Source organism: Manacus candei, unplaced genomic scaffold, assembly GCF_025592945.1.
Source record: "Manacus candei isolate 608988 ecotype Guabito, Panama unplaced genomic scaffold, ASM2559294v1 h1tg000041l, whole genome shotgun sequence".
Classification (NCBI taxonomy): domain Eukaryota; kingdom Metazoa; phylum Chordata; class Aves; order Passeriformes; family Pipridae; genus Manacus; species Manacus candei.
The window spans coordinates 5,629,228-5,656,990 of NW_026138089.1; the positions used below are offsets into that span (position 1 = coordinate 5,629,228).

The window sequence follows — 27,763 nt, forward strand, 5'->3', positions numbered from 1 at the left end:
TCAATGGATCATAAATGTAACATTAGTCATTACAAAAATCTTTAAATTTACGCCAAGCTACCTCACAATGCACATTCTGAGGGGTAACAGGCATCATTACCTCCATGTAAATCAGGTCCTGAAGTCATCACAGTGTCTTGACTCTATTTGCATTCTGCCTTAAAACACTACTACCTTTGGACAGTATTACAGACTAGAACACACCTTCTTGTCTTCTCCAGACTTCCAATGTTAGGTGCTGGCAATTTTGCTGGCACTTACTTTCAAAATCTAATGGAGTACCTTAAAATATGCTCTGTAGAAAAAAGAGAGATGTGCAAGATGACAGATTCAATTTCTTTTTTCAAACAGTTTGACATTAGGATATGTAAGTCATAGCACTGTGTCTTCTTCTACACCAAAAAAACTTTGGAGGATTTCCCTCAAGAGGTGCTTCACTGCTTTAATCTTGTATTTCTCCTTTGAGAAAACTGTAGCTCTCCTATTTTTCACTTAAAAACCCCACACTTGGTTTATCTAAGAAATATGACTCTTAGCATAGGCGAACTTTCAGGAAATTACTTCCTAATCTAGAAGTCCTACTTATCTTTAGAAGAGACAGAGCCTTTGGTAAATAATGACAGAACAGTGTGTCTGAGTTATCACAATGCCTTTATTTACTGGAAAATGGCTTAGACTTTTTCCAACACATAGAGTTTACTTGAGAAGCACCTAGAATGAATCACCATAAATCAATTTTATATCTCTTGAAAGCAGAATGTTATTTACTAACCATCTAAGTGCAGGAGAAGACTCTTAACGGAACAAAGATCTATATACTTCACATGCCATTTTAATGAAGATGGTCACACTATCTCCTGATTGAGGAAAAACAAAAGCAGGACTAGAGAAAGCTTAAACCACTCTGGACCCACTAGAAGATTTTCAAGGGCAACAGGTATGGAAGCTCAACTCTTCCACTGGGAAAAGAAGCACAAGAAAAGGTTGAAAGCTTGAGCTACAAGTTTGACAGGAAATGTCAAAGTGCGTGAAATGGTGGAAAGAGACTTCTTTTAAAAAATGCAAGCAGATTTGAAACAGTTTCTCTGATTTCTTTCTCTATGTCTTTCAGAAACACAACTCTGTTGCCTGTTCAGAAGCTATGAGCAAATGCTTGCTTTGGTTTAAATCAAGTGTAATTCAAGGGAGTCATGAATAGCAAGCATTTCTCATTCAACAGTCAGATGAATCTGTAAGCCAAATGAGTGGCCCATCTGTATCATGGACTCACAGACTGGGGCTCCCCTTCAAAGTGCCACAGCCTCCAGTGGCAGAATCAAGGCAGACTGATGGCTCTTCCCTCCATTGGTGGCAGAGGCTCCTCAGACTGCAGTAACTTCACAGAGTCACAGGACAGGTGGGGCTAGAAGGCACCTCTCTGCCAGTCATGAATGTTCCCATCACTAGAGATACTCTGAATAGCCTTGGAGGTATTAAAAATCAAAAAAAAAAAAAAAAAAAGGAACAACCTGCTGTTGCTGATTCTGCTTTGAGCAGTTATTAGGAGGTACACCTGAACCCTAAGGCGTGCACTGCAGTGCATGAATTTTATGTTCTTCAAAAACTTGAAGTCTACTAATTTAGAGCATAAATACTGCCCTGAAAAGAACATTTACAAGGAAGTGAACCTGCTCAGTATTTTCTATGAGCTACTAGGCTGATGATAACAGTTAGCATTGAAACTTTCATTGTTGCAACACATTTTTCATATTTATTCACAATTTCTTCCAAGCAACAAAGTAAATATGCATCCCCAAAGAATTTGTATAATAATGTAATGAAAAGGATCTGGAACAAAAAGAAGCTTTTAAATACTATAAATGTAGCTATTCTAGCTTTTCATGGTAAACTGGTACTATTGTAGCAATTTTTAAAACAATCTGTCCTTCATTTCATTTTATTGTAGCACTAATCCATATAATTTTACAATTTGACAATATTGTTTAATCCAAACCATGGATGTAAAACATAAACCAAATTCAGTAAAGTTCTATAAAATGTTTCTGATACTGAAACATCAATAATAGTAATTTAAGTTACAAACCTCAGTCTTCTTCCAGCTCTATTTGATTTTTTTTTGTCTGCTGGAAATTGTAAAAATAAAAGCTATTTATAAATAACATAACATTGCACTGGGCAGATACCAGCATTATTTAATTACTTCTTATAGCCAAATCTTCTTGGCATTCGGAATACAAGTGATAACAAAGTGGAAAACGTAGAAAGGTAACCTGTACCACCTTTACAGCTTCCTTAAGATATTGCTGACTCCATAAACGCAGAGGTCAACAAGACATTTCTAATCACAATGCATTTCCTGTTTTTTTGTTATTATGAATGCAATGTTCCTTTCCTGGGCATCTCGTTACTCAAGAGCAGGTAGAACTTATTGGAAAATACTTGCTTTGTTTGGTTGGTTTTTTAACATTTTTTTTCAGTGCAAAAGTCTACAGTGTAGTTATCCCAAGTTTGAGTGTCAAAACAGTTTAGTATGATTGGCTGAACTTCTGAATTCTATTACATTTCAGGCTTTAGTTTTGAAATATTTACTTCTGCACTGGATACAATTTATTTTTTATTTGGTACTTTCACATTTTATTTTTTTTTCTTTTTTCTTATCAACAGTCTGACAGGCATTTTCTTTAATTTGTAAAACCAGACCTACTGTGAACCAAAGGCGAACTTGTCAAGCAGGTTCCTGAGGCTGAAACTCTTCTGCTGGAATTCAGCTTCAGATTAAGACATCTAAATTCAAACACCTGCATGTGAGTTGTGTGTTCAAGCTTCTACTACAATAAGCAGAGCTGAAGAGCTCTAAGTTGACCAGTCACTCAAGACACGATTAAGTACCCTAAACACAGGCATCTAGTAGCATTTAAGATTCCCTAGATATCTACAACACTCACATGGGATTGGCAGAGAAGCAAACCTCCTGGAGCACAAGCTAGAGGTAAGACACAGCATCCCAGGTATCACCATTAGCATTAGGGGCTTAGGCAACTAAAGTGCATCTTTCAACCCCAAAGAAATATGTATTGAACTTCCCTCTACTCCGTGACAAGATTCCCATTGGGAGTTTAGACACCTGTACAGGTGCACTCATACATACCTAAATTCCTATCTTAATCATGTCATCTTCCCAGATGCACATGAAGAAAGAAATTAAATCAAAGCACATATTCAGCTTAAGAATGTATGGGAAATGCATGGAAATCACATCTGAATTTTCCAATCTTGGGTAAAAAATCCCTTGCAGTGGGGTTTTTTTGTTTGCTTCTTTCTTTCTATATAAAAAAATGCAGGTCCCTTCTCTTTTTATCGAGTACCTCCCCCAGTCTCCACAACCTTTTAAAGACAATCAAGAGCTGTCCTGCTGGAAGGACTCAGTACCTCTGGATGCTGTGCATCTGGTCCCATTAAACTGTATGAGCCCTCCCAACTCAATGCTCACCCACTACTGGTAATTCATTTTCTTCCTCAATTCTTTCAGTAAACACAGAAACCTGGGAGACTTTGCTGGTGAAAACGAAAGCAAAGACACTGAGTTCTGCTATCCTAAATTGCCTGTCCCTCCCTGCAACAGGCCCATATTTTCCTTGTTCAGCCTTTCACTCCCAAAGTAGCACTGGAAGTGTTTCTTGGTGCCCTTGCAAGTCTCAACTCCAGCAGAGCTCTGGCTTTCCCAATATCACCCACATCCACCCAAGTAATGTTTTTAAATTCCTCCTTTGCTGTCTATGTGTGCTCCTACACATCTGGGACTGCTTATATCCCACCACATTGCTCTTCCAGCAGATGCCAGGGAAGTTAAAGTAGTCTATGAAAATCATGGTCTGTGATTTGAAAACTTCATCAGCTGTTTAAAGAAGGCTTTGCCCACTTCTTCACCTTGATCAGGTGGCCTACAACAAAGTCCCAATACAATGCCACAGTTTCTGGTCTCACCTCTAATCTGAACCACAAGCTTTCAATCACACTGCCATTCATCCCAGAAAATACCTCCATATATTTGAGACACTCCTTCACACGTGGGAAAACCTCACTCCTTTTTCTTTTCAGCCCATCTTTCCTGACATGTTTGTATTCATCCATCATAAACCTCCAGTGTTAATTCCATGTTAACAATTTTTAAATACCAACTAAATCTTTGTTTTGGAGTGCAAGCTACAATAGGATTTCTCAAACTTAGTTTGCTCAGTTTACCATTATCTTAAAGAGAAAAGTAGTCTATCTCAGTGCTGAAGAAAAAAAAAAAAAAGGGAAAATAGCAGCAGCTATTGTCATTTCAATGCTGCAGAAGTACAGATGAGGTTTGCCCTAACCTTAACATCTCTCATGTGCAAATGGCAGCAGCAAGTCTTCTGTATTTGGAGTGGAACTTAAACCACCAGAGGTGGTAACTGCCCATTCAGATACTGAGCAGCCACTCCAGATCTGTTCTGGAGCAAAAGCAAGAGCTATGGTGGAGCTTATTTTTGGGTTTAACACATTAATTTGAAAGACAGTATATGTTAGTAATGATAAACTTTCCCCATCTGGGGGAAAACCTAAGATACAATGGTCTTCTTGTCTAGAATTCCAAAAATGAGAACTTTTATATTTAGTGTTTTCAATTAAAGAAAAAACAAACAGTTTAAAACTGAAAACTTTTTCACTCCACATTTTGGGCATGCAAAATAGTGTAACACTGTCTTGTCCATGCAATTTAGTATGTAAAAGGTGTAACCAAATGCAACCAACACCTTTGGTATTTTGGTCTCAGCTCATTGATAGGTTTGGCCGTGGAACATTTCCTAGATGTCTACATTAACCCTAATAATCTGTCATTCCTTGTCCTCTCCATTATATGTCTTCTTTCTCCTCAAGTAGCATTAAGGGTCACAAACATCCCTTTCACTTATTTCAGATCTTTAATGATGATATTTTTCTGTTGTTCTCCAAGAAAGGGATGATAAATTTGAACAGGAAATGCCTCAGTTCTTTGGCTACTTCTCTCATTAGATGACAGTATTATGGAGAGAAAATAACTCCCTCCCCCATCCCCTAATGATTTTGTGGCATTTACAAAAAGGCATCTCTTTGCTCTGCAGGTTGTTTTCCCCCCTCAAAAAATATTTTTGCTGACATTATGCTCTTCACAAAGTAAATTCTAGGAAAATCTTATAACCAAGAAAGCTCTATGGGTACAAGTTGGTACTATTTTCCTCCAATTTTGTATTGTTTTAGCATTACAGTACAGCAGGATAATTTTTTTCTGATGTTTTATCAACCAGTTCTCCTTACTTTCTCTACCAGTGTGATGAATGCCCTACAGAATACTAAATCAATGCTCTTTCCTACACCCTCTTCAATTTAGCTGCTTTTTAAAAAGTTTTTTTCCAATCTCTATATTGATATGTATTTCAGTGGACCCCTTCATGTCTTCTCAAAGTTTCTATATTCAGCTTTGCAGAAAAAGAAAGGCTTTTCTTCTCTGGGATTATACAGACAGTCTATTCTATGGATAATAAGAGAGAAATTCTTGCTTCTTGCAAAACTGCCATTTTGCTCTGCCAAGCATTTAAAGCTGCATTCCTTTTAAGAGATTCTATCTTCTTTCTAGAATAGCACTAAGGATTAAAATTCAATCCAATCTGTTTAAAAAAAAAGACAGCAGGCAAGATTCATACCTGAAACACATATAAGCTTTCCTGATTACTGTTGCAGAGGCTGGAGGAACAGGAGAGCTGCCTCTACACAAATTGCATGGTAATTCAGCTAACTTGAGAAGCAGAATGTACATAAGGAAATAAAGGAATCTGCACTCAAGGAAGAGTTCTGTTACTACTAACAGATGAAGAAGAAATGGCAGATAAGTCTTCGTAAAAATAGCATTTCTACAGATTAAATTCCAGCTTTGGAGTTAAATCGAGAAACAGAGTTTGTGGACTTCAGGTAGTTTTTGCAGCATCCAAAGACTTGTGGCTGTATGAGTATATTTTTTCCTATATTTCATTAAAGAAAAAAAAGTCTAAACATCACAGAAGTTCCAAGAAGACTAAAAAATCTCTTCTAACAGAAATTGCCCCTACTGATAAGTCTATCTAACACATCCCGTTTTTAGATCTTGCACATGCACATGTGCTTTTGAGACAGGAAAAAAAAAGATACCATGCAGAATTTAGGTTCACTGTGAAAGTTTGCCCAAATGTGACAAATGAATACTTCTTGGAAAAAGGGCAAGAAATATGTTTTGATCTCACCAAGTTTATTGTCACAAACAGTGGAAACACTGTGTGGGGAGAGGGGATAAAAAAGTGCAGAATGAAGAGCTAAGGACTAGGGAATACATAGGCTAAAGAGACTGGGAAAAGAAGGCAGAAATGCAATCTGAAAACAGATTGGAAAAGAAAACTGGGATAAGGTACCTGGATTCAGAAGTTAGTATTAAAACCAGCATAACAAATAAATGAATCTGTGAAGATCTAAAATTTTAGTGGAACCCAATTTAACTGAAAGCAGAGGAATGCTGAGAATTCAGAAATAGCTGCAAACCCACTAAAACCACAGATGAATCTCATTCCACAGTGTTCTGGTATGCATGGGGGATGAAGGCAACAGGTTACTAGCTATGCCATCTCAAATACTAGAAGCTGACAGCTGTGTGACAACTGCGTGGGTATCCATATGGTGTTATATGATGAATTTTGTATTTGAGAAGTCTAGAAAATTATGGGGCAAAAAGAAGTTTATCACAGTGTATATAAGCAAGGCAGTATTTGAGGGGAAAAGGCAGCATTCTTTCATTAGAAATACTGGTGCATGCAAAAGAAACTGAAGCCCTTCTTCAGGCCTAAAATAGAAGCAGCAACCTCAAAGCTAAATTTAGGCTGAGAACAATTATATTGTGTGTTTAAAAAGACTCAATTAATCTACATAAAACTCTAAGTATTTCCTAAAGTAGAGTCTATCTCATTTGGCTTTAGCCAGCTACGAGTTAGATATTCAATGTGCATTGTCAAGGCTTTCCCTGCAGCTAGTAAAAGCAGGGCAAGGAGACAGGATTTGGCCAGAAGGTTACTGATTTTAATAATTTCCAGATGGTAAAAATTGCTTTTCGGATGTTGGACTCTCTCAACTTATATAAACTAGGGAGATTGGTTATGCAAGATCTAAGCACTGAAACAGTGGGTGAGATTAATTCCACCCAAGTTACTTAACTTTGCAGCCCTTATGTCTGTTTTATTTTTGCACGCAAAAACTTACATGCATGCACGTGTTTTTAAGATACATTTCAGAAATCTTATCAAGACTAGTGACCTCAGAGATATTACCTCCTCTGGATCACTATTCTTTGAGTCCATTGCTACATTAAGATCATCACATCCATTGGATTGTATTTGTAATTCCCATGCTAGAAACACAAATACAGTATTCCCAACTGTGCTACTGAAGTAAGAACATCTCCATTGCCAACGTAACTGTGCAGCGTCAATTCTCACATCCCACAAAGCAATCTGGCATAGCTAACAGCAAGATCAGAATTTCTGAAGCTCATCCTTCTTCTTTAACCTGCACATTAGAGAATAAAATACACGTTCAGTGGCGAGCATCTTCACGAAGCTAAAAATATCTCTGCTATGAGCTTTGCATTTCCGGTCCCTGGTATAATTGAAGGTACTACCTGAGATCAATAAAGCTTTAAATAACTTACAAAGAAGGCCTCATTAGAAGTAGGTCGTAAGAAAAATATGGATTTAGAATGTATGTTATATATCGATCTCCTAGAGCCATATTTCTCTCAGTTCCAAAGAACTATAACAATTCATTTGAACAGGAGTAAAAGAAAAAATAACAACTGGGAAAGCTTTAGGATTCTTAACCGAGTAAAGGTTTCAAACCTTTTACTTAGTAAAATTTCTCGTTAATATTTAGTAACAGTACTGTTACTTCAGATTCGATTGGAGGATACAAAACATTTAAGACCACTGAAAAAATCCAAAACCCAAGACTTTACAAGTAAGCTTGGAGCTTCATTGCAGTACTTGGTCTAAACTATATGCAGATATGGAAAACAAAGCTTCATCAGAGGCAGGCTGCCTTCTGTCCTTTGTAAACTGATATAGTAGCAAGCCTTCTGGTGGTACAGAGAGTAAACAATAGCTCCGACAGCGTTTGTTGACTAGCATTTGTGCTTGAATGTGCTAAATCTGACTTGGTTTCATTATAACATGACTCTGAGTGTGATTTAAAAAAAAAACAAAACCAAAAAACATTACAATATAAAATCACATAGGCAAAGGTCTGGGCGTGGCTAAAAATATAGTAATACAAAAAATTAACAAATGAATCATTAATTACTCTAAATCTAGTTAAAGTCCTTGTTAAAAAAAAAAAAGAATGTCTCCTCACACAGCTTCATTCAGTTAGTACTGTGTGAATAGTCAACTATCACCATGACTTCGAAAAAGAAAAAGGTGGCCTTGCAGAATGTTAACTATTAACCTACCATACTCTAAAAATCAAGAGAAAAAAACTTCAAACAAATCCATGGACAAAAGACCTCTGGACCTAATTTTTCCTTTACGTATGTCTTTGCACATATTTGTTCTTTGCAAGAATAAACTATGCCCTCATAATTTGATTCCTAGCCAGATATGTTCAGAAAAGCCATGTTCTCCCATTGAAAAATTCTGGGACTTATTGTTTACTGTAGGAATAGAGATATCAAAACTAAACAGATCTTTCACTTTCATTTTTCTTTTAATAGCTCAGAAGTGCTAAAAGATTGCCTTCTTCATACAAACATATTTAAGTAAAAAGCACACGATACTTTTGCAATGAGGATAAATTTTCAGAAAGTTCCTGAAACACGATTTGCAGATGAAAGACAAGTGAAACCTAAGAAAATAAAATCACAAGACTTCAGCTGTGAAGGTTTTTATTTAGATTTTTGTTAAAGTCTTGTACATGCCCACTAAATACTTTGATAAAACAAATAGAATTATTGCCATTCATATTTTATATGGAGGCACAACTGTTCAGTTCTCCTTAAATTCACAAAAATAAAAAGAATCAGCATAACAGTGTGCTATCTAATACATATAACAATCTACTAAGAGGCAACAGAAGGAATGGACTGGTATCAGTTTTTAAAACTGACCAGAAGAGACCACTTTGCTATAACTCATTAACTACACAAAAATGTGTGTGTGAGTATATAAACACTTGTGCATGGCTCTGTACATGTACCCATCTGTAATTGGAAGCATGCTGGTAAAGCAACAGAAGCTCATCTTCAGTAATATAAATTAAAAACTATCCATTTCGCTGAAAATCATAGTGAATAGAAAGTAAGAAATACTATAGACAGGCTGATCTCCCTTGATTTACTTCTCTGATACTGGCATCATCTGAGAGATCTGGCTTGCAGTCTCTCTTATGTTATCTGAGGAATATGGATGAAGGGAACACTGCATCCCAGAATTACTGAGTAGAAATACCACTCCCTCACTTCTTTTTTGTTTTAAACCTGCTATATCCCATGGGATGGATGTTATTTGGGCTCTCTTTAGGCTTTCTAAAGGTCACTTGGGAAGCTCCTACTGATTCTCTTTTGCTCCCTGAATAGTTTTGATTCCTTAGCACTACAGCAGCATTTATAGCAGTGGAAGCAGGGAGAACTCACAAAATTAGAGCAGGTTCAGAGCCCAGGCTTCAATTCCATCAAATACTATCTTGTATGTGTTTTTTAACACCATTCTTCACTGGCTGATGCTTTGAGGGGAAAAAAAAAGGTATGCACCCCTCAGATGAGTTTTTCACATAAACAGTCACAGGAAATTTGATCCTGTAGGAGCAGCAGCTAGTCAGCTCTGCTCTGCAGATGGCACTGCCTGTAACATATTTCTGTGCATAAACATGGCATTCCTCCATCTCTGTTGGAAATGTTAATTGATTTCAAGAAGATAGCTTGCCTCCTGGTCAAGATGCATACTGTCAAAAACAGAAGTAGGTGTAACCAGCCAACAAAGTTTTTTCGGTCCTACAGAACTTCATCTTTCCACACCTCAGTGCGTGATTACAGTTATAAATGTCACTTACTTCTGTCACACCTGAAAACCACAAATTTTTTTTTTAAAACACTCTCTACAGCCCAAAGGAAAATTGATAATGATGGTAATCCTGTTCAGTCAAGGTTAAGTCTAAGAAAATTGTTTTGCAGTTAGTTTTCAGCACACTGGAATCTGTGGTAATCTGTTATTAGAACTGTATGAAAAAATATGCTTCATAATACACATTTGGGAAGGAGTTCTCCTCAATATTATAAGGATTCTTTGTGGACTGAAAGAATAGGAGGGTTGTTCAATATGGCAGCACAATTCTATATCAAAAACCGAAAACAGAAAACCCACCCTTTCAGAGCACATACACACCTTGTTTCTGCTGCAGAAGGATGTAACAGGTCAGGGTAAGCAGTCCCCGCATTCTAACAACAGGAAGATGGCCACAGGGTTGCAGCTTATAACATACAGGAGCCTTTCTCCTGTTAGCCCATCAGGGAAGCAGATTATAAATGTGCTTTTCAAACACAAATTCCAAACAAGGAAAACCAGAAAACAGACTCGTGGAAGTTGAAGCAAACAAAACCGAAGCCAAGGACCATCTCATAACAACAGACAACATCTAAACACAAAATATATACAAAAGATGTAAGAACTAGTTTGTCATCACCACCAAGAAGACTGTTAGAGATGTAGTGGGGACTTGCAAGCTCCTTACCTTTGTCCTCCATCCTGCACGATGGAGATACTGCCCAAATCAGATACCTCCCATGGGCACACGTACACCCCTTTGAACTTATAAAAGCATAGGTACAAGGGTACAAGTGAATCAAAGAAGAGGCCTCCCTGAGCACAGGCATTTCATTTCAAGACCTGCAATGTTCACCCCCCCCTTTATAAGACTGACATTGAATTTCCTTATACTAATTTTTCTACATTGCAGTATTCTACAGAAATTAGGTTTCATGTGGAGGAAAAAATAGAAAATGCTCCATCAAAGTTTTTAAAGCACAAGAAACTAAAAAAATGGAGAGCAATGTTGGTATCTGTTTCCAAAAAAGAGTTACCTGTGCAGTTCAGAAACAAATACTCACTTTGCTACTCATCTGGAAAAGTGAAAATAAAATTGCATAAAGTGGGTGATTTTTCATACTGGGCAAAGTAAGGCCATTATGTTCCAAGGTGTGAGGATTTAAAAGGGGCTTCCACAAAGAGTGGTCTAATTAGCAATTTAAGCTAAAATAAACCAGCTATAATAAAAATGCAAATACTTTAAAAATCCAGAGGGTATTTTAGTTTTCCTCTTAAACTTAAAGCAGCTTAAATAGATACCCTTTAGAAAAGGAGACGTTAGCATGCAGTTGGACTGTTCTGAACAAAAGCAAGGAGCAGATTCATTGAGCTTAATTGTCCAGGTGCAGCTATACATAGCAAAATAAAAAGAAGTATGTGAAGAGTTTCAGATTTGTAATATATGTATAAGGGACAGATAGCATAAAGAATATTTCCAGTTCTGTGCAAACATGTAACAATTGCTATCAGCTGAAAAAAGATCAAGCACTAAGCAGTCTAAGCAGAAAGGCCTCTAGAGCTCATCCTGCCTTCCCACTGTATCCAAAATTTCTTGATCACCATACTCTGATGCCAGGTTTGTCTAGGCCCTTACTTAGGCTTTTAACTGTGATCAAACACCACATACAGTAAGTGCAGTATTAAGTTCTTTGCATGAAGTTTTACATATTTTTACAAATTTTAACAGCTGTAACAGTATAAATGGAAACTACTTTCCTTTTTTCCCCACTTGTTGTTATCCAGGCTTTGAACGAGAAGTGAATACAACTACACTTTAAAATTCCTAGAATTTTTATTCCAAAAGAATAGAAAGTTTTCTATATTTTAGGAGGGTATTTCACCAATTAGGAGTTACACAGAACTGAGTCATCAAGGAAATTTAAATTGCTTTAATCAAGGCATTCAGATTGACAACTTACTATTTAAAAACACACTGTGATCTTTACTGATGAAAAAATACATGTGCCCAGAAGACCCTATAGCTTTCAGATAAAGTGAAATGATAGGAAAGTTTCTACTGGTTTTGTTGATGTTTTACCTACACTGCCAAATGTTTATTTTCCTGGATTCATGGCTTTAAAAAAAGGTTTTAAATTCACCCCAAAAAATTAAGAAAAAGAGGTATATTCAAGACATTTTAGTGTATTAATATTTTAAATCAACTTTAATGGTACAAATAATTTTGAAAGCTAGCTAGATGATCCAGACTCATTTTCACCATGGTACATTTAATAATCTACATTAATGATCTTCTAAAACACTGAGTTGTGCTCTGTTTTAGTGGTCTTTCTTTAAATACAGTGAGTGTCCAGAGATCAATGATTAACATAGTGCTCTTAGAGCTGCTCACATGTCCTAGGAAAGTTCAAGAACTCCACAAGAATCCCTTTCGGGGGAACGATTAGCCTAAAATTTAGAAATACAATTTTCTTTGCATCAATTATGCTACACAGTAATTTGCAATTTGATGACAAGACCAGACTGTAATCCAATATTCAACCAAGTTCATACTACTACAGATGTAATCCTATAATTAGCCATATGTTGTTTCCTTTCCCATATATTAACTTGCATGAACTATAAATTCCCTAGCTTACACCACTACTTTCCTAATGATCCAAGACCCCTCATCAGGTCTCTAATTCTCACCTATTTCAATTTCTTCTGCTGCTGCTTCTAAGAAATACTAGTCATATTCTTAAACTTTAATTTTCAGCATAACATTTTCAATTTTTCGCAAGAAAAAATAATTTGTATGGATAGTTTGGCTTTGGGTGCTCATCACATCCACATTTAAAAATAAGATTTCTCTTACAAGTACATTAAAATGAGATACAGCACTACAAGCTGTTTGCAATTAAGAATCATTAGGGGCAACCACAGAACACACTGCTGAAGGTCTGAATATGATTCCTGTATTATTACAAGTGTAATGATATATAATCCCTTTGCAGATGGAGTGTGCAGCAACTACTAAGGGGCATGTTTATTTACTGGCAATATTCCAAGCAAAGCTGTTATTTGAGGCATAAGCAGTAACCTTTTACTTAGTAAAACCAGTACTTATAGAAAGAATTCATAAAACATATTATGTAAAATACTACCAAAACCTCATACAGTTTCTTCAAGAAACAAAAGTTCAAAAGATGCCTGGTTAATCCAGAGCCATTAGTGTGACAAACTGGAAGAAACTGTCTGACTAAAAGAAATACTGATCTGAGATACTGTGACTGCAACAAATTGCTTATCTTTGACTTAATTTAAATTGAAAACCATCAGTAATACATTTCATATATCCTTCCAAAGCAAGATGAATCACTCTTGTTATTTTTAACTCAGGCTTCTATGCTTCTTTCAGCTACCTGAATTACTGAAGTACTAGGGTGATCCCATTTTTCTCCCTCCCCCTTGTTTTGAAGATCTTCTGCAGCATCAGGTCTCTCTGCATCTCAGTTTTGTGCTGCATGAAATTGCAATATCCAATGTTATAAAGGCCAAGCCAGCTTAAGCCATCCTAATTTGTGGTACTGAAAGCAAACACCCTCACACTGTACTGCTATAAATTGAACACATCTGAAAAAAAAAATAAATCTTAGTATTGCCTTCCACAGCAAGGTAATTTCTCTACTCTGAAAGCTCTCTCTCATCCTTGCCCTGCACCTTCTATTTCTAAATATTAGCCTTTGAGAACAAAGGAGGGAGGGAACGAGAAATTTTAGTACTGAATACCACTATATCTGAGTAGGGTTCATAACACAAGTACAAAGCAGGAGGTAAGGGGATGGAGTATCCTCCAAGGGACCTTTCAAACAGCAGTCTGGATTGTCATAAAAGACTCAAAGGGAAACAACACAACTGCAGACATCAAAGGGGCACTATTCCATTGATATGGTTACAGACTGACCAATGTGAATAACGAAAACCATTACGTTTCATAGCATCCTAGAATATCCTGAGTTGGAAGGGACCCACAAGGATCACCAAAGTCCAACTCCTGGCCCTGCACAGGACCATCCCCAAGGGTCTCACCATGTGCCTGAGAGTGTTTTCCAAATGCTTCTTGAACTCTGTCAGGCTTGGTGCTGTGACCACTTCTCTGGGGAGCCTGTTCAAGTACCCAAACACCCTCGGGGTGAAGAATCTTTTCCTAATATCTAACCTAAACCTCCTCTGATACAGCTTCATACCATTGCCTCAGGTAATTTAATGCAATGAAAAATGCATTCATGCCCACTTTGTACAACCCGGTCAGGCCCTCTTAAAGAAATCATTGTATGTGACTGAAAATAATAGCAGTTTCATACAAGATCAAATTAAATAAATCCTTGCAATAGAGCATATTTTAGCAATCTATAGCAGAAGCAATAAATAGAAGACAATATAATGCAGCAAGAGCAACTAAAAAAAGCAACTGGAACCACCTTACTTTATCCTTTCATCCTACATAGCCTCACAGGTGTGAACCCCAAATGTTTACTTCTATTAATCCCAGGACTCAGATTTCTAGGAAACTAGGACAACACCAAACAGAGATCTCATTTTTTTCCCCCTGGGCAGGTAAGTCATTCTATATCTTGATAGTTTACTCAAAATTAGTGCTTTAACAGTTTACCAATATATTATGAAACAACTCTTTAAAAATAATTGCAGAAGGAGAGAGACTTGGGAATAAGATTTTGAGGAAAAGAAATAAAAGGCAGCAATCTTGTGATTCAGAGAACACTATAGCCTACCTTGGGGGTGAGAGGGGAGACTGAATAAGTAGTAGTGGTCTTAACCTGTGGGAACTCAGCAACCTAAGTTTCTATGCTCCACTCTGCACAACTATCTGATCTTTGGAGCAGTAACAGTACACATATGAATCTTCCACTTACTTGAATATAAATCAGGACTACATTGACATCAATGACATTTAAAACACATAAATATAATGCTAATCTGATTATCTGTTTCCCCCTGCCACTGGGGACTGAAAGGACTATGGAAGAGGCTGAGGTTCAGGTATAGACAAATGTCACAATGAATGAAAAAAGAAAGCTTTAAAAGCTGTCAATACCACATTCACGTGTACCCTGCATAGCAAGCAGTTATAGACATTCATTGTATGTCACTTATACGAACGTATAGGAAAGCAATAACTGAAGTGAATTAGCACTAACCAAGCTCGCCTCTCACTGCTGCACTTAAGGGAATGCCATGGAAGCAGACTAAGGAAGCCCATGAAATAAATACTCTACATCTAATATTTCACACCAGAATTCTGTAAGGACAGCTGGACCCCCTCCAGGAGCTCCATGTCCCTCTTGTACCGAGTAGCCCAGAACTGGGCACGGCACTCCAGATGCGGCCTCATTAGGGCTGAATGGAGGGGCAGGAAAAGTCTGTGCATTACTCAGTTTGCAGCTTTACTCTGAAGTGATAAAGCTAAGTGCCAAAAATGCTCCTAAGATCATTCCAATTTTGCTCAAAAGTTCTAATTTTGAAAGTCAATTGCATATGAAGAAACACAAAAATTTAAAATATTATTTCTCTGAATGGAATCACTTGCCATGAAATGCTAAATGCTCTGCATTATCTTCTATTCCTTATCACTGCAGGCTGCTTTCCTTAACTTTTAACAGCACTACTTTCACACTGACCTTCAGATTTGTCACTAAAATGTTGAATAGTAATATTGTACCTAATATCTATTTCTGTCAAAAGCAGATAGAAATACCTCTCCTTGACTCACAGTATTACAGAAAGATTAGTGAAATACAAACACCAAACCCCAGAAAATTACGGATCAGTACAGTTAGTATTCCAGTGTTCAAATACCAGGCAGTGCAAGTTCATTCTCTAGTTGAGTACTCAAATTCTGAAATTAGTTCATACTATCTCCACTATACTAAAGATCGTAGCACTGAGGGGAAAAAACACAGGCAGCAATCTGGTCTCATTGTGAGAACTCAGATTTTTCACTTACTCATCATTTCTCAATCTATCAAACAGGAAGTACTGTCAAGTCAGTCAAATCCAAAGAAAAACAAAAAAAAAAGAGATGTATCCATTTCAGTACAAAAGATAATGTCATAAAAAAAAAATTAAATAGAAACTGCAATGACTGTATTCTTCAGTCCAAGCACTTCACTTAACACGTGCTGGGGAGCTAAGGAACCTTGAAAACCAAAAAGCAAGAACATCATAAACCACAACACACTGAAGATAAATGCAACTTTTAGAAACAAGTACACTTACCTTTTAATTTTGGCACTAAAGAGAAACTCATCAACACAAAAAGAAGGGCTAGCAGATTTCAAGTGAGACGATGTTAATAACATCAGCAGATACATGAGTCAGAAAAGGGATTCTAACATCCACCAGGCAAATTCAGAACTGTTTTTTTTTTTTTTAATATTAGAGATACCCCCAATTTTCTACAAGAATGAAGCTCTCATTCACTCTGTGAAAGTGGCATGACCCGGTCCCAGGTGCCCGTACATAAAATTCATGAGAAACAAACAGGAGGAACTAGGAGTCAGTGCAGCTACAGAAATATGAGTTATCTGAGCTACCTGTCATCCTAGATGATGAAATCATGCAATAGGACTACAGGAAATGTAATGGAATAGCTTGTACGATCGGAGCACTGCCATGAACAGACACGAGATATTTGAAGAAGGATGAACTAAGAAGGGAAGGAGATCCTTGCAGAGGAAAGGGAGGCTTGAATGCATGTACTTTTGCTTTGAAATAGGTAAGGAACAAGTACAAAGTTTTTGCATGAGGGTTAGAAGACAGAACAACACACGTGACATTTGGGGGAATATTGCTTCAAAGCACCTGATCAAGAGAGCAAAATAGATAAAGCCTTCTTAAGGGAAGTCTTACGATAGGGTCCAGTTTTCACAGAGGACTTACAACACTCCAACATCTGCAGAAAGGGTAATACAGCATGATGGAGACAATCAGATTTTTGGAAGATGGAGAAGGCAATTTCTTGACACAACTGACTAATGAACCAACAGGAATGTGAAGACTGATGGCAACCTAAGAGGCAGTGACAACGTGTAGTCACCCTGACCAGAAGACCTCTGTACATGGAGGAATTAGTGATGCACATCAGAGTTCAGCTGAAGTGGCCCAGGCCTGTGCTGCTCAGCTACCTGGGCTGCAGGACAAACTCAGCCAGGTGGTTGTAACAGAGGAGCCTGCAGGCAGGTCCCACTCAGCATCTGCAGTTCCATCACCTGCATGGCCTTGCCTTTATCTAGGGATGTGGTGAGAAGTTCTCCTGAGAACAGTCTTTCTGTTTGACAGTAGAAATGATTAGGAGTTTTACTGTAAAAAAATCCTGTAATAGCTTGAATGATGAAAATGGGGTAACTGTTCTACAGGGATGACTTTGTCAAAGTGCAGCAATGGCCCTGAGAAAATTTTCTCCAGTTGGCCAACATTGGTAAGAGGGGAATTCCTCACTGAGCTCAAACACAAACAAATAGTGCAAAGAGTGCAGAAGTGGGCTACCTATAGAAACAAAAAAACACTGGTTTCAAAGGAAAAAGTAAGAAAACTGTGCCCCTGATGGTCAGTAGAGGATCTAGTAATGAAAGAGATGGAAAAAGCTGAGATACTTAAATAAAACCTAATGATTCTGCTACATATGCATATTCATTATATTTTCTAATGAGGAAACTATAACTTTCTTTAAAAGGTGAGCAAATATTTCTTTCAGCTATTCTGAGGCACATACACAACTTATCAGAACATAAGGCAGGAGTATTACAAAAGGCTCAAACAAGACAAAATTAAATATTAGGTTAAGAAGAAATTGCCTGTAAGTATTAAACCTATTATTCTTCATTACTCTTCAATGCACAAAAGAGCCAAATAATTCTGTAAACTAATAATTTTGTTTCTTTTTGTTTGTTTTTCATACAGGAATTCAGTGGTGTTTATCTTAAAGAAAAAGGACAAAAAATGTCTCATATCGTTAAAAACAACCAAAACCAGATTCACTTCTAAAACACAAGAGCAGAAAAAATATCTCATTAGGCAGGAGATGCTTTACATATAAGAACAACTGGCATCCAATTTCCAAATCATTAAACTGTATCGCCTCAGGCTTGAGGCCTCTGAGAACACACAGCATGCTGCAAGAGAAGGAGAAGCTCAGGAAATTTCATAAATTTCTGCTGTGCTTTTAGAGAAACTGCATCACTACATACCTTCCTGCACACCTAGCTAACCTAAAAATACACCATAAATTTATACATACAGATACGTGTATGCAGGCATAGAATCATAGATTATCCTGACTTGGAAGGAACTCAGAAGGATCATCAAAGTTCAACTCCTGGGCCTGCACAGGAGAGCAGAAGAACCTCACCATGTGCCTGGGAGCATTGTCCAAACGCTTCTTATGGTTTGACTGCCTGCTATTATGAATCCTTCTTCCTCTCCAGCCTAGCCCTGTGGTAAGTTCTGCCTCATTCTAACAAATGACCCCTGTTTCAGTGTCATCATCTTGCCTACCTAGAGACAGTCTCCACTTACCTTAGTCATCTAAGTATATATTCACCTCACTTCTACAAACTCCAGCTTGCTTCTACAATTGTCAGTGTTCCTCCTATATACACAGTTTATTATCTGACAGTTTAACAGTACATTCCCTTTTCACACTGGTTTTCACCTTAATTTTTTCCTTTAGGCTTCTTTCTCCATGTGCCCATCTTTGGACACTTAGGGCTTTACCACAGCACCTGACTATAATTTTATTGATTTTAAATCACAGTATTATCATGTTGGTTTTGTACCTTATGTAAGAGCCCTCCTGATAGTTGTGCCTAAATCCCTATTAGCAAAGGTTTACTCTGCAGGAAGCAACCAGCCCCCTTTTCAAAGTAAAGACGATAGTGGTTTTATTTAAAGGGCAAATATTTGACAAGTCTTAAACATTAGCTAAGATTCTTTTCCTCAGGTGTGATCTCTGACACTGCTGAACTGTCCCACTGGCTTTTCTTTTCAGAAAACACAGCCAAGATCCAATAAGCCAAGGCAGGCGATTTCAACATTTAGTGACTAACAAATGTATTTCCAGTATTTTCAAACACAGTGTACTTCACTATATATCTTCAGGGAAAGTCCTCTGATTAAATGAAAAAAAGGGAAAAGCTTTTCAGAACATCAGGTCTGCTTTATTTTAACATTATTTGTATTAGCTTCACATCCAAAAAAACCCTCAGATAAACAAGTAATCTTTATGCACAACCCACAGTTCTCAATAAAGGATTTGTGATAAAAACATGCTGTATAATAATGTAAACACAGTCATTCTAGAGGAGCTACTTTAGCTTTTCTGATAATGTTCCCTCAGCAAAGGAAAAACACATATAAAAATGACAAGGTATTTGTTCCTTACACCATTCTCTCCAATTTCCATGCATATACACATGCCAGTGAAATGCACTGAGGCAAAAAGCTACATATTTACTAAAGCACTAGTGGATTACATGTTGGAAAATTGTTGCAATTAGGAGTTGGCTCCTCATTTCACACAACATTTACCCTCTCACCAACACGATGGAGATATATTAACTTAGAAAAGCTGAGAATTTGATCCTGGCATATTACCAATATTTATAAAGATGAATATAAACATTTCTACATTCTAAAGTAGGCCCACCAGCAGCCAAAAACTCAACAAAACAAACCCAAACAAAAAACCCCACAACAACAACTACAACAACATAAAACCAACCAAAAACCCAAACCAAAACAAACCACACATCCTTGCATTTCCAGGTCATTCTGTTAAAACTGCATGAAAGTGAATTAAGACTTTGGTTTCCTACAGGAGTAGGAAATATTAATGTTAAACTTTAAGACAGTTATTTTTTTTAGTAAAACAGTCATCTAAAACAGTCATCCTAAAGTCATCTGCCCTTAAAGGCTGGGTGCAGCTTGTTTTAAGTAAGTGAGACTCAAAAATCAGCAAGATGAAAACATCAACATACCTCACCTTTTCTTCAGACCTCCAAATACTGGAAACCCTAGGTCTGAGTAAACCCACTTTCTAGAATTTTTAAGAAATACTACTTTGTTTTACATCTTCAATACAGTTATTTCGATTAAGATGAAGCTACAGAAAAAATGGTGCAACTACCTAAAAATTTAGATCCTTACAAGCAAGTCAGCATCCTTACACAGGCTGTAGGAAGTACTTTCCTCTGCTAAAGGAAAGTTTTCCTTTCAGTCATCTGGTACCTTGGAAGGTATTCTCATAGGAAACTAGAAAACAGATTACCCTGCCATTATACTACACTCTTAGAGTACTGAACAGTTTTTGTAAAGCTTAAATTTCACTCAGCAATGCAGGAAATCCTAGAAACTTCTTGAGTCTCAGTGAGGTTACCTTCCATAAAAAATAGAGCCTCCTAGGATAAACCCAATTGTCACTACCCAAATGCTCTCAAACTACTCACCCTGAACTATTATACCATAACAATCTAAAAACATTCAACTTAGCAAAGTCATTCTATTGACTGTTATGGACTGCCAAGCACAACAAGGCTTCAGCTTGAGATAGGATCTTTCCACGTTCTAGTATTTTTTTCCTTTTTTTAATTTTAAGTCAGTATAACAGTCTAAGACACTCCAGATATAACTGCACATTGTGTGTAAAAGCCTTTCTGCCTACGTGCTAAAAGCCACCACAGGAACACAAGCCCTCTGCACAGTGCTAACTTTTTCTAGAAAAAGGTATGAACCACATAAAGAAACGTTTATATATTCTTACATCACTACAAATTACTAATTCTATGATTCTGAAAAGTTCTGCTTCAGAGAAATTACTTTGTTATATGACCACACTGCTGCTGCAAAGACAGCAAAAGTAGTTTGTGTCAGTTCCCTGTTGATAAGTAGCAAGTTCAGATACATCCAACTTACAGAGTAGTTAAAATAATGTAGACAGGTTGCCAGACTTCATTTTTGTCTCAAACAGCATTTTTTCTTTCCTTTTTAACTTCTTCCTCTTCCAAATTAAATTTAATAACCAAAAAAGTGACTGCTTTCTTGTTTGATTGTCCTACAGCTGTAGAAATTCCACATGGATCCCACTTCCTCTCCCCTGCCCCTTCCAAGAGAGGTAAGTGCTTATCCAGCAGTATTTGGCAAATAATTTGGCATTCTAATTGAAACTGCTTAAGCATAAATTGTGTTCCAAATCAACTTTTTTTTTGCCTTTTTCTAAAAAAACTCTCTTAGTTGAGATTAATGAAACATTATTAATATTTCAGACAAATATTAAACACCAAAAAATTGAGGTTTGGTACTAGATATAGCCATTTCCTCTGACACTTGCAATTAAAAAGCTGAGTAACTAACTGCAAGAAAAAGCCCACCCCAGATGCCACATCTCATACATAGTAACAACTCAGTTCTCATCAAAAGTCACTGTTTCACCCAAACACCAACATTTATCTCTGATCTCAAAGCAATTTACTTACCTTGTGTCTGCATTTAAGTACAACGCCATAGGCTCCTGAAACAAAGAAGACAAGATATAAACCATCTTAAAGCAGAAAAAAATTAAAATTGGCAAGATAAAACAGTGTTCAGTCACCTCCTGCATATAGAAATAATATTGTTCCCAGCACTGTTATCCAGAACTTGTATACATGGGTATAAAACCTCTGTGTACTGTAAAAATTTTATAAAAATTGCTTGAAAGTCAATGGATTTTAAAACACTGAAATTATTTTAAAAAATATATACTTGCAGATAAGTTTGATAACTTGCATCTCCCTAGTACCATTAATGAGAAATTAATATACTAAACTTTTAAGGAAAAAAAAAACTGCTCCAAAAACCGCAAAACTGTCCCATTTCTCCTCCATTCCTTTCACCTTCCAATCCATCTGAGAAGAAAATTAAAAGAAGCCATAGAGAATAAACTGATGTTTTCATTATCTGCATACAAGCAATATTTTGCAATTGATAACATAAAGAGGACTAAGTCAAATCTATACAGAATTCTAATTAATTTTTTATTAAGGTATTACTTACCTTCACCTACAACCCCAAGGATCTCAAATTTATTCATCACATTACCAATGTTAGGAATCTTCATCAAGACAAATTCCTCTTACGGTGAGAGCCACAAAACATGGCACAAAGGGGAGCGGCTGAAAACTTTGTGAAAGGCAATTGTGAAAAGACTCTTGGAAAAAAATTCCACCTTGATCAACCAGAGTTCTCACACTTTTTCTTAATTTCTAGGCAGTCAGTAGCTTTCTGGGGAAAAAAAGAGAAAAATCATGTAGTTAGTACTTCATTTCTATAAGAGAAAGTGGTATACAGACATCACACCAATATAGTCCAACAGTTTTAACAGACAATTAATTTACTTCTACATTTTATGATCAGGAGAGCTTACCAGCATGTATAATGGACAGAACCTACTGAGAACATACATCTGACACAACAGCTGGACTTGTAATCCCATATGCAGGATGTCTATTACAGTAATAACTAATTCCCATAAAGTGATTTTCTACAGAACAGAAGCAAACAAAAATGTTGACAGGAACTACCTTGGTGAGCAAAAATAGACTTATAATTACTTATAGTGTAGGACAGGTAGAGATAAAAACAGATTTTGTTTAGTTAATTTCTTATTTGTCCACTGTAATGATAAAAAGGATGAGGTAGAAAGAGCACTATACAGAAGAAAATATTATTCTACTACTATTTTCTGTGATAGTTTTTTTAAAAAAAAGGAAATTATTTGTTAGACTAACAAGTAGATTTAATTATTTCTACTATCAGTTTATTTAATGGAAATGTGACAAACAAAAAAAAAATGTTTTCAAAAGGTTTTTCCCATGTTTCTCAAATGCTGAAGTAATTTTTCAGATCAGGTAACTATGCACAGGGAAAAGAACAAAGTTTTTGGCCCGTTTCAGGCTCATCACTTCTATCACAGAAGTCTAATAAAAAAACCCAAAAAAACAAACCACAGTTTGGTTTTGCTAATTCTGTAGAAGGCTGTATTTGTTTCCCTAATATTAAAGGTATATATCCCAAATTCAAAAACAGAGGAAAAACCCCCTAAAGCAACTTCATCATGACTTGGAAATGTATCATTTTCACAATTCAGTGATCCAAGAACAGAACTACTCATGAAGAACAAGATGCAATCATAGAAATGAATACATTTAATTAACTTATGTGTAATGGGTGAGTGTGACCCAATAATACTGGGTTCAGCTCACACAAATGGGATTTCACTATAAGCCAGAGGAGCTGGCCACAAGTCCTGGGTTGACTAAGTCACACATAACAAAGGACGACTCAAGGGTGGAGGGAAATTACAATGACACTTGCTTCAGCAAGACACAGGCAGATAATATGAGGGGGCTCGTTATTTTAGAAGCAACTCCAGAGTGAAATAACCACAGTATTTTGAGAATAAAGCAGTGACTTCTAAATTGACGGGTTGGTTAGGGTTTTTTGGTTTGCTTTTGTTTTTAAAAAGTTGCCCATTCCTTAATGGGTTATTTCAGTGGTTTAATTAATCAATTTTTTCTTCACTTGTGAATTGTATGAAATATTCTTTCCTTTCCCTTCCATATACTCTCCTCTTATCTTATTTGGCATCTCCTTCTCACAAAATCCTTTGTGCTGTTTGTCCAGACTTTCTTGTTAATGAACTAAAAAAAAAAAATGAGGGCCTGGAAAAGCAGGAGCATCTGCTCAGTTGTATCCAACAACATGAGAACAGAGTCTTCACTGAGTTGCTTCAGCTTTTGACTGAAACAGGCTGTGCCAGGCACAAGACATAGCTGACTGTCCCCTTGCTTCAGCTGAGTGACAGAAATACTGCCACAGAGACCTTGAAACAACCATTAATGCCACAATGTAAGTAAGACGCAAGAAAACTGGTCAGCCAGGTTTAGAACAGCAAAATTACTTGCCAGAAAGAAAGTAGCAGTCAGAGAACGTACACTCTGTTTTCTATTAGCACTATGCAGTAACATCAGCAAATCTGCTGCTTCAGTTTCCAACATTATTCGTTGACAAGTCCTTCCGGAATTTAGTTTGTGATAACATTCATTACTTATCTGCTAATGTTATTACTGCACATTGTCTTCCTGCATTACAGTGTACACAATACTTCTTGGATCTATGATGAAACAGTGAAGCAACTTATGAGATAAATGTATCAAAAACTCAAGAAGAAATTTAGATGCAGTTTGCCCTGTCCCTTATTCATAATTTCTAAATTTCTCATAAACTACTTAAAGCTATACAGGCTTGTGATCCACTATTTTTTGTTTTATTTATTTTTAGGAGTTCTGCAAGTGAACTCAATATGAATCCTAGCTTTTTATTGAGAATAAAGGTTACACTTGCAAGCAGCTAACCTTCCTTTCTGAACTCCCCAGCCAGGGAGGTTGTGGGTGCCCCAACCCTGGCAGTGTTGAAGGCCAGGCTGCATGGGGCTTTAAGCAACTTGGTCTACTGGTAGGTCTCCCCTGCCCATGGCAAGGGAGGTTGGGATTAGATGATCTTTAATGTCCCTTCCAACCCTTAACATTCTATAAGTCTATGACATTCAGTACTATACATCTTCCTCTCCCCAGTGATCGTGTAGTCTTCCCTTCTCACTTCACTAGAAGTAAGAGCCACAGAAAGCTGATCCCCTTGTTACACTGCTGCTCCTGGATGCATGGCACTTACAGCAGCATTCACATGTAATTCCTTAAAGGTAGAGGCCTGTCAACTCATTTATTGATGTTTACTCACCACTTTGGAAGGGATACACTTCCAAAGAGACACGGAACCGGCTCCTCTAATCCTCCCCAAAGTGCACCATGACTGACAGCACAGGTAATACAGATGCACGTACAGGGGGTTCCAAAAGGAAAATGCTCTTGAGTGACCCATCTCTTCTGCACTAGCTCCAGTCATCTTTGTGCCCAATTCTGCTGAGAGCACTTTATGAGAACTTCATCTTGCAATGAAAAGGAAAGCTAATGAAAGATGACAAGTGGAATGCAGCAGTAGTATGGATTCATACCTAAACACTTTTTGCCCTAGCTCTTTTGCCTCAAGCAGGGCCATAATTCAAACATTAGTGAACTCAGATTCGCCAGACCCATCTAATCCCTAGACAGAATTTATTTGCTTGTTTGAGATCTTTGCCATCAAAAGCTCCTGAAAGACTAAAACCAAACTGCTAAAAATATGTGTTCATTGACAGCACCCACAGAACTTCATGGGATTTTTCTGCTTTTTGAAAGCCTTTTTAAGATTGTTTTTAAAATCACTGATTTTTGCAGGGAATCTGGTAACATGAGCTCAAAACTCCATGAATGACACAGAGTCTTATGAATGGCAGAGTGTCTAACTGTAATACAAAAATAAAGGAAAAAAATCAGGAAGTTTTAAACAAAAAAGTAATTTCGAGAAAGTTATCCACAGGAAGAATTACATTATTCTGTAACTTAGTAAAGACAGGCTGGATTCTTTCAAACTGAACACTGAAATCAGCAAGGAAAATCTTATTAATAGCAACCACAATTTCATTTTTTGCAATGAGTGCCACACTGGTCTGTTTTCATAAGCTGCCTGCTGGCTGGAATGATAACCCTTGCAGAAGAGGAAATAAGGCCATCATTTACCTCTCAAAGGTTCTCAGTAGGGAAATAGCACTTATTCTCCTAATATCCCTTTCTAAGGCAGCCAGATTCACAGTACATCAACTTACAAATTAAACCAACAGATCACTGAGATGGTCTCAACGTTACCAGGATGTTCTATAAAATGCAGAGCCAAATAAAATGTCATGAAATGAATAAAAACAAATTAGTTTTACTTAATCCAGAAGTGTTACAGTGTGAGATTTTTAAACAAATGTAGCTGTTTTGTGATAGCACATAAGGTTTATATGTAAAAACCAGAAAATGTACAAACATTTTTGGAATGAGCATACAGAATAATACAGCATTATGGTAGCTGATCATTTGCATTTAAATTAAAGCAATGGGGAAAAACCCTAGCTCTTACTCAATTCCTTTTCCCTTCATGACCATTAAGAATTCTAGCACATCCCCCAAAAGCACCAAACTTAACCACTCAGTCCAAAGCCTCAATCCTAAGTAAAAATGCTGTTAATTATTTCATAATCATCAATAGCTGTGTGGAGAGGGGAAGCACCTTTCATAGTGTTAGATTTTAGCAGAGACATTTAGTGAGAGTTAAAAAACACTTGAGATAGACCTTTGTCTTCACAAAATCTGGAGAAATATAACTGTTCTAGAAATACAGTTAGATTTGTATATCAGCATCTTGCACATCAAGTATACAGTTCATTTAATTTATCAAGACAGAGAGAGTGCAATTTGCACCCTGCTGAAGTCAGTTACAAACTTCTAATTGACTTCAAAGTCATCCATGGGTTTTTAAACAAGCTTCTTGCCAGCAGACAATACACCCCTCTTGCTCCCCTAAACCAAGAAGTAAACTTAATCTTTGTATTTATTTATTTATTGTTTACTCACTGAGAGGATACAACTAAGAATTTCTAGAGGCTTGTTACGTTTTCCTCTGTTCACTAACAAAACAGCTGGTTCGAAAACAAATGTGAAGAACTTACACCTTATAAGTACTTGTCTTTGATGGCTATATCTAAAATCCACATCCTTCTGTCTACAAGGTACACAGATAAAAGGCAGCATTAACCACCTCTGATAGCCTTGATGCATCACTCAGCACCTTTTCTTCTCTTCCCCTGTATATATGTAGTTCTATTTATGGAGATTTCCCAGGAAAACCCGAGTTAGAGTTACAAGCACCTGTTTCAGTGTTATAGCAGAATATACAAGTGACAGGGTAAAGAAAATAGCTGGCAAAAATTTTTCTAGATTTACCAATCCATTGGAATGTGCCAGGATTATTATGAGGAACTACTGATTGGGAAAAACAAATTTGGCATATGAAAAGTTGTAAGGAGTATGTTAGCAGTAACATTCTGACTTTAAGAATGGACAGAAAAATAATACGATCATATTGCTAGCAAAGTTTTCCCAGCTTCACTCCTCAACTTGGAAAAAAGCTACCACTTCATTTTTCCATCTTATGGAGGGACAGTAGACCTTTTAATGGGACAAGATTCTGGAGGAATCAAGATTTCATAATATGAAGAAATTCACAGAGTGGAAGCTGAAAAAAAGAAAAAAATGAAGAGATAAAAAGTAACAAGAACTTGCAATTATAGCAAGCCATTTTTCATACTTTAAGCTTCAATCTATCCTCCTCTGCTCATAAAAAATATTAGGAATGAAAAGAACAGCTGATGAAAATAAATACAAAATTTAGGAAACGGCCAAACTTGAACAAATTATGTAAAAGTAAAACACCAAGGTTGCTTGCAAAAGCTCATAGGTTTTAAAATTCAGCTCCAGAAAGCTTTTATTGACATTGCTAATGTGTCATCATTGGAACCTGTCTTCACCATTGTTGGTTTTTGGAGGACTTGGTTGGGGGTTTTTTAATAGCTATTGATATACTGAAACCTGCAAATGCATCTGAATAAGTTATACATCAAGGGAAGTCACTGTCAC

The 27,763-nt window shown here is 36.9% G+C and overlaps 1 protein-coding gene across 4 annotated transcripts in view; it reads right to left on the minus strand.

Moving 5' to 3' along the window:
• Positions 1–27,763, minus strand: part of CDKL5 (cyclin dependent kinase like 5) — a 124,760-nt gene that overhangs the window by 53,714 nt on the left and 43,283 nt on the right. For 3 of the 4 annotated variants that reach the window (XM_051795109.1, XM_051795111.1, XM_051795110.1), the window contains exons 2-3: positions 22,203–22,430; positions 21,644–21,678 (exon numbers count right to left, since the gene is read on the minus strand). In XM_051795109.1, coding sequence (XP_051651069.1) covers positions 21,644–21,678; positions 22,203–22,266 — 99 coding nt within the window. In that variant the 5' untranslated portion in view covers positions 22,267–22,430. Of the gene's footprint in view, positions 1–204; positions 296–21,643; positions 21,679–22,202; positions 22,431–27,763 lie in introns of all 4 variants that reach the window. The other variant, XM_051795112.1, reaches the window with a different exon arrangement.